Source organism: Aphanomyces astaci (assembly GCF_000520075.1).
Source record: "Aphanomyces astaci strain APO3 unplaced genomic scaffold supercont1.198, whole genome shotgun sequence".
Lineage (NCBI taxonomy): Eukaryota > Oomycota > Saprolegniomycetes > Saprolegniales > Verrucalvaceae > Aphanomyces > Aphanomyces astaci.
The window spans coordinates 4,425-14,228 of record NW_009798461.1 but is presented as its reverse complement, the minus strand read 5'-3'; the positions used below and the strand labels follow the sequence as shown (position 1 = coordinate 14,228).

General features: G+C 41.4%; 2 protein-coding genes across 4 annotated transcripts; both read left to right on the top strand.

The window, feature by feature from the left end:
* The first annotated feature begins 251 nt into the window (after positions 1–251).
* On the top strand, positions 252–3,109 carry H257_18682. Of its 2 annotated transcripts, XM_009847784.1 has the most exons (12): positions 252–291; positions 354–446; positions 513–658; positions 714–798; positions 850–973; positions 1,019–1,271; positions 1,767–2,036; positions 2,262–2,363; positions 2,421–2,522; positions 2,576–2,704; positions 2,762–2,813; positions 3,008–3,109. In XM_009847784.1, exons 1-12 carry the CDS (start codon positions 270–272, stop codon positions 3,067–3,069), a joined length of 1,440 nt encoding a protein of 479 aa, XP_009846086.1. In that variant the 5' UTR covers positions 252–269; the 3' UTR covers positions 3,070–3,109. The 2 variants fall into 2 exon arrangements, with proteins under 2 accessions (XP_009846086.1, XP_009846085.1); XM_009847783.1 differs by having other exon boundaries at positions 850–1,271; positions 3,008–3,107.
* A 992-nt stretch (positions 3,110–4,101) lies between these two features.
* On the top strand, positions 4,102–9,434 carry H257_18681. 2 transcript variants are annotated; one of them, XM_009847782.1, is made up of 14 exons: positions 4,102–4,446; positions 4,945–5,136; positions 5,188–5,274; positions 5,390–5,581; positions 5,998–6,336; positions 6,824–6,978; positions 7,504–7,721; positions 8,249–8,389; positions 8,552–8,664; positions 8,737–8,808; positions 8,865–8,928; positions 9,017–9,040; positions 9,095–9,108; positions 9,177–9,434. In XM_009847782.1, the coding sequence occupies exons 1-14, from the start codon at positions 4,147–4,149 to the stop codon at positions 9,327–9,329; spliced, it is 2,064 nt and encodes a 687-aa protein (XP_009846084.1). In that variant the 5' UTR covers positions 4,102–4,146; the 3' UTR covers positions 9,330–9,434. The 2 variants fall into 2 exon arrangements, with proteins under 2 accessions (XP_009846084.1, XP_009846083.1); XM_009847781.1 differs by having other exon boundaries at positions 9,017–9,108.
* The last annotated feature ends 370 nt before the right edge of the window (positions 9,435–9,804 follow it).

The window sequence follows — 9,804 nt, the reverse complement described above, 5'->3', positions numbered from 1 at the left end:
AAGTGATTTACGAAACAAAAACGTTTCGTGATTGCTAGTAGTCTGGTGTATTTTGTTTCGTGTTTGTTTCGTAAATCGTGTATACTTAGATTTACAAGTATTGATACTAATAATAGTTAATATATAAGTACGTATTAATAGTAGTATTTTGCAAAGGAGAATAACTCCTGTACAAAATACCTTATTACCTTAAACCTGAGAATTACCCTATCTAAAGAGCTGAATGACCCTAAACAAGAGATTCAATAAAGGCGTCGACTGGATACAGTATGTCGCGGAAGGTGTTCAACGGTATGACAGGCGGCATCTTGCCCGTGAATCTGTCGGATCTGACGAGGCTGATGGTGGAGTAGATCAAGTCCATGGGTACATCTCCATGAGTCCGCTGTGCGTGTCGATCATCGACACGCCGCAGTTCCAACGGCTTCGCGACCTCAAGCAGCTCGGTACGTCCTGCACTACCAGGCTTCGTCGATGAAAATCACTGATCGCAGTGGTTCATGCATATGTAGGCACGCTGTACTATGTGTTTCCTGGCGGGTCGCACAATCGCTTCGAGCATTCGTTGGGCGTGGCGCACCTTGCTGGCGCAACAGTCGAGCGCTTCCAAATCAACCAACCGGAGCTTGACATCACTGCGAAAGATGTGGATCTTCTGGTATCTTCACCACGTTCCTTGGCCGACGATGTCTCATGGTGAGAACGGTGTCTAGAGCGTCGCCGGTCTTGTGCACGACTTGGGGCATGGGCCGTTCTCGCATGTGTTTGACGGCGCGTTCATGCCGGTCGCCCGTCCAAGTACAGTACCCCTCCTTCCTCGTTCTTGCTCATATCCATCCACTCTTGTAGACAGCTCGTACTCGCACGAAGACATGTCCCTTCGCATGCTCGAGTACCTTGTGGACGACAACTCCATCGATATGGACACGCACGACATTCGTTTTGTCCAGCAGATCATCCAGGGCGCCAAGCGGTGTCTCTCCTTCCTCTTCCTCACCCCCCCCTCATCTCCATGTAGCACGCATCAAGCGCGCGTGGACGGCCGCGGCTTCCTCTACGAGATCGTCGCGAATGGACGCAACTGCATCGATGTGGACAAGTTCGACTACCTGGCGAGGGACATGGAGAACCTCTTTGGCGGGAAGAAGGGCTTCGACTGCTCTCGACTGTGGCATTATAACCGAGTGATCGGCAACGAAATCTGCTACCACACGTCGGTCACGGGAGATATTTACGAGATGTTCCAGCAGAGATATTACATGCACAAGCAGGTCGGATATATATATATATATATATTAGGTCACGAGTCGAATAAATATCGGATGGGTTCAAAAGCCGTACTATACTGTACTGGACGGAAACTATTGCATGTACTATCTGAAATATATATAGATATAATATTCGAATCTCGGATGGATTGTTCATGTATCTGAAATATATACTGTCTATATCAATATGTATATATATATATATATATATTGTATACATTTCCGATGGATTACCAATACTATACTTTGACATATCGGATGTATATATATATATAATATATATACAAATCCATTAAATTCTGGAATAGTATATATATATATATTATATATATATGTATATATATATATATACTATTCCAGAATTTAATGGATTTGGGTTTTTATATTCTGGTTCGAGTAGAATATAGCATTGGTATATTTTTTTGAGTCTAATAGTAGTAGTAGTAGTCTAATATCCATGATATTGAATATATATATATAAAACTATTTACGCAATAGATTTACAACCACCGCAAGGGCAAGGCTGTCGAGTACATGATCTGCGACGCACTGCTATTGGCCGACAAGGAACTCGGGATTTCGTCGTCCACAGAGTCCCCCGAGAGATTCCAGTATATGACCGATCATATTGTCAAAACCATCGAGTGCTCGACGTCCGCGGCGCTCGGACCGGCGCGCGCCATCATCCGCCGCATCCGGACGCGCCATTTGTACGAGTTTGTGGACGAGTATCTCGTACCCGCCGACTTGATGAACCATATTCCAAAGGTACGTATAATGCAGGTTTCCGTGAAAAAAATGCGAATTTTTATCCTATTTCCATGAAAAAACATGAAATTTTGCATGAACTTTCAATTAAAAAACGCGATTTTTTACGCTATTTCAATGGACAAAGCGATTTTGCATGCTATTTCCATGGGAAAAGCTGTGATTTTGTATGAGATTTCAATGAAAATATCATCAGACGAACTTGTCATGAGGTTCTCGTTGTAGTTGACGGCAGAGGACATTGCGTGTGCGTCCAACGCAGCGGCGCTAAATTTGAACGTGGACGACATCATTGTATACGACGGCCGGTTGAATTACAATCTCAAGGTAGAAATATATATATATATATATATATATATATATATATATTTGACACTTTTTTAGGACAAAAATCCAGTGGATATGGTGTCGTTTTACTCAACATCTGACTTGAATCACAAGTTCCACACCCCCAAGGATGAAGTGAGCTTGCTCTTTCCCGACAAGGTCTGTCTTGATATATATATATATATATTAAAATATTAATAAAATATTATTAGTTTGAGGAGCGTATTCTACGAGTTTTCAGTCGCAATTCGGATGGAAGTGTCAAGCACGCCATTTCCGATGCCTTCCGTCGCCATTTGAAGCAATATACCCGTCGGTTGCCGTTCTCACCTGCGTCCAAGGTACAATATATATATATATAGATTGTCGATGGAATAATATATATTTGAAACTGTTAGGTAGGACCCAAACCCCCTCTGGCGTTTCGTCCGTCGTCGTCGACTTCTCGAGGTACGTTTTGTGGTATATAACGTAGTATATTGCTGTCATATACTATTTATCTTTTGTAAAGTATTATTTCTTTATTCGTTTTATTATTTTTGAAGTGTTTTCATTTAGGATATTTCTATTTTTTCGTCTTTCAAGGTTATTTATTCCTTTTGAAGGGGCTTTCTGTTTATTTATGTTCTGTGGTTGATTGGTAGTGTTGGCGTTGGACCTGGACGACGCGAGTGCCACGAAAAGAGCCAAGTTGGAGGAGCACTAGATGTGACAATATTCCTAAATATACTTCAAATATTTTTCTAGTCGACTGTGAAAAATAAAAATATTTATCACGATTACTGTTATCCTCTTTGAAAGCACAGGCGCACCACCATTCGCCGCACCTAAGAAAGTGACATGTCCGATGATAGGAACTACTAGTAGTAGTTGTAGTACTAGTAGTACTACTACTAAATACTACGTAGTATATATACCACGGGGTCAGAGTAAGCTCTGAAATGCAACTAACAAAGTAAGGCTTTGAATGTAGTTAATTACTGTCCAAATAATGATACGTAAGGCGGTGGAATACTAAAAGCTCTTCTACACATTCAATTATACTTGATTTGACTATACTGCAAATACGGCAATCATGAATCCGACTAATTTAATACTAATGCTGATAACGCTTCCGCCCCTATAAAATACTATACTTAGTATTAAAGAGTTAATAAATTGGACACAATTGTTCCGTTGAACAAGTAATTTTCACAAAGCAAGTGCAAATGCAGTGTAAGGTCCTACAGTGTGTAGTACGTACAGTTAGTAGTGATAACTACTACTAGTAGTAGCAAGGAAACACTATCGCAAGCAATATCCGCGATGAGAAATACACGAACGAGTTCAAATTGGACAGAACGTTATTACCTTTAGCTCGAATGACTAACCAACTACGCTGTAGCCGATGTACAAGTCACCACGTTCCGGAGCATGTTGTACAGTATTATTGCTTGTATATCTTGAGATATTTCTAGAATTTAGAAGTATAGTACAATCAAGTAGTGTGATCTGCCACGCGAAAATACCATATACTACTACTTACTATACAGCATCCTAGTAGTCACAAATCGCATACTTTACTTATTACGTTAGCACCCCAACCTGTATACGGCGTACAAGTAGGTACTAGCGAACGTTCGTATATATTTTGGTTGTGTTGGCCAAAATGTGGATTTTATCGTGTAACGAATCTGTAACTGCCCAAGTTTCCAGTCGGTTTCACACCCCGGTGCAGCGTTCGTCTATTTCCATCTAACGTTACTCCATCCTTGGTTACTGTATTGTTGGCGTGTTCTTTACCATGGGAGATCGCGGTGGAGGAGTTGGAGGGGGTGCCGTGGTGCCAGTCGCCGCCAAGACCCGCAAGCGCCGGGCCTACCTGTACATTTTCAACAGTGTCGCAGCCATCGCGTCCGTGCTGTGTGTGTTTGTGGTTAACACCGTCGGCACCATCCGCACCATTCAGATCCTCATCGGTTCCGACACCAATTCGACCCACTCAGACGATGGACTCTTGCACGGGTACAAGGCATATTATACGCCTTACTTGCTTCGCGAAGTACTCGTCGCTCCTGCGACAGTGCAAACTCGCATCGATGCGGTACGGTCAGATATATAAATATATATATATATATATATATATTACAACGTCGAAGATGGACAGCCAGCAGCTAGCTACTTGTTTGGATATAGTGCTTGTACAATCGCCAAAAGTCCATCGATCGATTCTTCGTTGTACTGAATTTTGTATGTACACTAATTGAAGCCCCACTCGAATTTGACGTGGATGGTAGTTTCGTGTAATTTGATTGGCTATATACTTCTGTCGATTCTTCTGTACATTTGGTTGTGCTCTAGTTTAGAATAAACACAACAATTTGTAGAATAAATGAACGAGGAATGGATGATGACTACTGTATGTACTGCGGTCATGTCATGTTGTGCATTGGACTTGTACGAGTAGATATTATATATATATATATGTCGAATTGAATACTGGTGTGTATATATTATTTATATATACACATATATATATATATATACATGGCGTTGGATTGAAGATTGACTTGAAACGTTGATGTTGTGGGTTGTTTTGTAGATCTTGGCAAGTGGACGGAAGGTCGGGTACTTGGAAATGGACGAGAGTCCTAATACTACTACTAGTACTACTACTAGTAACCTCGCCACGTGGTTCCGTCAAGACTCGTGCCGCACGTTGGTTAACGCGACCACCGATCGCATCTACAACGAGTCGTATGTTGCCAAGACGCTGGTGCCGATGCTGCTCGCGGTAACGTGAATAGTTTTACTACGACCTGGTCCTAGTACTACTAACTACTAGGGATCGAACGCGTCCGACCAATCCGCGCTCATTGTCGTCGACTGTTCGTTCGAAGGGCGAAAAGCGATGGACACGACGAACATCAAGGTAAGAATAGTCTTTTGTCCAAAAATATATATATAAAAGTTTTTCTTCCATATATATATATGTAATAGTTTTGCTTCCATATATATATATATATATATATACTTTGTTATTGTAGCTATACCTCCTGGACCGGCACTTGCAGTGGTTGGTAACGTACCAACTTCAGACGATTATGGCGAATATCCCAGCTCGCAGAGACACGATGCCCACAGGAACAGTCAGCTATACCAACCTGTCGCTGGCTTCGTTATCTCTTGGAGGTATTCCCCAACGAGGACTGGACTTTCTCGCCAAACTAACTTCATCGGTACGAGTCTATGGAAATGTAGAATCTTGTGAGTTAAATCTATTGAAATCTATTGAATCGTTCGTTTATATTGATTGAAAACAGTATGGTGTGTGTTTTACTCGACATTTTGGATTGTTAGACCTGCGAAATATGATATACAACAAATTTTCAGAGTTTTTAAGTTTAGCCAATCATCATTCAACCTTCATTCTTTTGAGCCAATCATATAAATCAACCTCGTTCGTTCGTGTTAACCCATCCATCCTATAGCGTATTTTACATTGTCAACATCCATCCTACTGTTTTTCTTGCATTTTGTCCACAATCCCCAACGATCATAAAAAAGCATAATAGGAGGAGATGTGTGGTATCCATGTATATATATATATTATATATATATATATTATATATATATATATAAGAGTTGAGAGTAGGAACCGGCCGTACACCAGTTATTATGTTCCCGGGGGTTTCCTTTTAACGCGGCCCCATTCGATGCAGTCGTGATCGAGTCCGTGACGGACACGGGCGCTTGGAACACGAGCGTTGTGAGCACGGGGCTGCAGATGGTGCTGCAGGGCTTTGGGGGTATGTACAGGGGGTCGCAGAATGAGCAAGCCAACTACAAGACATTTGTATGGGTGCTCGACCCAGACCCGCTCCAAGTTGTGTTCAACTTTCACTTCGCCCAAGTTGGCCGTACGAAAAACTCGTGGGCGTGGGGCCAGGCTTTGATCTCGGGGTTCCTTTCATTTGGGGTGGTCACTAGCACGGTAATACAATATGCTGGTTTTATATATATATATGGAACTGGCATGATGATCGATGGCAAGACTACGTGCTTGTAACTGTGAGAGTGTGTTTTGATTCTATAGTTGCCGTGAAAGAGTGTATTTATATTCTTTTGTAGCCTTTGTGAGAGTGTATTTAATTTCTTCTTAACGATAGATTGGATGTATGTATTGGTGTAATTTCGGGGAGTTATGAATGTAATATATATATATATAATATATATATATGGTTACGATAGAGATGGAATCCGATAACCACACGATGGGTTGCTAGTGTCGTAGTTTGAAACCTTGTGTGTTGAAATTATATCATTGTGAATGATCATAATATATATATTTTTGAATGATATTTCATTGTGAATGATCACAATATATATATTTTTGAATGATATTTCATTGTGAATGATCATAATATTTATATATTTGAATGATATTTCATTGTGAATGATCATAATATATATATATATAGGTCATGGCGTGTATTATATCACGAAATATCTTGAAAGCTACCCAAGTGCGTTGGATTCCTGATATTTCGCCGTCCGTGCAGTCGGGTATTATGTTTCGGGGGATCTTAACTGTCATTGCGTGGTGGATCGATGGGTGGTGGGCCGTCCAGGAATGGTAAAAAATATATATATATTCATCCACATACATATACATATATACAAATATATATTTCCCGTCCGAATGAATTCAGTCGTACTATAGTGTATCCCTTAAATGGTTGTTATTTTTTCTACGATTCTCATGCCAAGGTTGGATATATATATAGTAGTTAGTTATATCCTATGAATGTATATGGCAATTACAGCTGATGTTCACTCTTGACAGGTATTGTCCTTTTCGCTGACATTTGCACTGGACAGTTGATTCGAGAATCGATTTTTATCGGATTTTAAGCTTCTTCAATGTATACTACTAGTAGTGTCTACAAATAATTTTAAAGCTATACATTTTGGTTGGGCCAAGCCACTGGGTCAAACTGTGATGATCGTCGTTGATTGGTTCAAATACCTCCAAAGTGAAATGTGATTGGCTAGGACATTCTCAAAAACTACATTTCTTTGCCTACTTATTCGATTCTCCTGAGAAGTCCAAAGTGGAACAGATTTGACAATACTACTACTACTTGTCCTCGTTCATTAGGTGCTTTCAACAGGGCAACGTGCGCCGAGGGTTACTCGACATGTATGTTCTTACAGACAGCGTCAAGTCGGACTGTTTGAGCTTATTTCTGGCTGGCGCGTCCTTCATCGCGTCCCGCCTCCGCCTTCGAATCAACCCGGCAGTGCCAGTGGTCATTTACTTGGTTGTATATTCGCAACGGGCCCAACTTGTAGCTGCGATGGGGCTGTTTCTCACGAGTAAGCAAGATCTCTCTCTTCTCTGTTGCTTGTATTAATATTTTTGTTGAAATAATTGTATGAGAGCTTTGGGTGTGGCCAATGTCAACAACGGATATGTTGTCTAGTTTGGATGGGGGTTTCTATCGTATGTAATGAAAGGTGAACAATTTTTGCCTTTTTAAGAGAAGAATGGATTCGAGGTTATATTGTGGATTCGGTACAAATTTCCAGACCCCGTCGAATCGAATCACGATTTGACGGCTATTGGCTAATCCAATTTTGATTGGCTGTTACAGAAAGGACAAGTATATTCAACCAATCAGAACTCCAGCGTGATGCATGATTGATTAGACAAACCACGCGAATTTTGGAAGTTTATAGCGAATTCACAATATTGAATGATGGAATTCTATTCACGTTTTGCATGGCGCAGATCAACGACAAATACGGTAGTTCGTACTTGCTTGTAGAATTGGGGTGGTAATGTAGATACATATTATCTTGGATACATATATATATAATATCGATATATTTGTTTGGAATAGATGCCAACTTGGAACTGGAAGCCAACCAAGCGCTCAACGTGGTGCTGTCCGAGACCACGGGGCTGGATATGTGGATGTGGCATGAAAAAAAAGACTTCAACGCCACGGTCGTGTTTAACGAGTTATCCTGGATGGTGCTCGGTACGTTTTCATTAGTCTAAAATCGTTCATTCTGAGTTTTGATTGGTCTAAAAAGGTCCTTTACTCCTCGTCGTTGATTGATTTAGCCTACTGTAAAATCGTTCATTCTGCTCTTTGATTGGTCTAAAAGAACCGTCTATTCTTAATTCTGTCTTGGTGTAGCGCTGATTTTAATGCTGGTGTATGCAATCACGGACAAGATTTACACCGTTTACTTCACGGACCATGCTGTGGAAGCCAAAACCACCAAAAAGACAGTCGCCGAAGACGGCACGGTAACTACGTAGTATTATACCCTCGCGACAAGACAAAACGAGTATTAATGCACCACTTGGTGTGGAATCCAGACAGGGGGGACTGGCTCGCAAGGTGGCAACAGTGGTTCGAACGAACGGGCGACTTGCTTTGAGACGAGCACGGTACGAATGCGTTAACGTCCATTTTGAATATGCTAGAGCTTATAGTTTTGATGCAGGGTGAATACTTGCGCCACAAGTATGGACTCATGTCGTACCACGAGAATTACCTGTTTATCAAGGGTACGGTCCCCAAAACAAAATAGACGTTAACACACACATCGATTGGGATGTATATATTTGAATAACGTTACTCTGCTTCGTCACACAGGTTTGAAATACGCGTCGCCATCGGGTATTTGGACGTCAGGATGGGTGGTTGTTGACGACAAGTTTCTGTTTCGCACAGACGACATCATGAAGGTTCGTTCGATATATATGGATGTGTCCCGTGATTCAAAACAGTCCTTAACGCGTTTTTTTCTGTGTAGGTGTGCGCGAATATTCTACTGCGCCACGATATCTTTCGTGCGCATTGCCATGTGATTGCCGAGAACCAAGTGGATAAGACGGTGATCCGCGTGTTCCGCAAGGATATTACGCTCAAGCAGCTCTTCAACCTGTCACTGCGACCGCTGGCGTGATCATACAGTCTTCATTTGTATATTCATACATGTAATCAATATGTAATGCTTCACAGTGTTAACGTCGCAAAGCCATAGCGCTACGTTGGCTTTGCTTGGAGCGCGTTTCAAAAGTAACGTTAACGTTATGGTCAAAGCATGTGTGTATATGTACTGTACAGTATCGAACCCGGGGCCAATTGTAGCTAATAATAGTATTGATACTGTAGTAGTAATTGTTGTGCTTTGCAATTATTTGGCAGTCCTACTTAGGCTCATACTCAGCTTCACATGATTTAGATTTCTGTCAAAACGCACGCTTACATCATATGGGACAGATTTAGCATTACGATGGATCGGAAGGATTATAAACACTAAATCTGCCTCGCTTAATCGGGCAACAGTGTGCTGAGAGGACAACTGGAGTGGAGTGCATGCCAACCATTGTAAGGACTGATGCAAGTGGTGAGCCCGCAATCATTGCATTCATTACCTG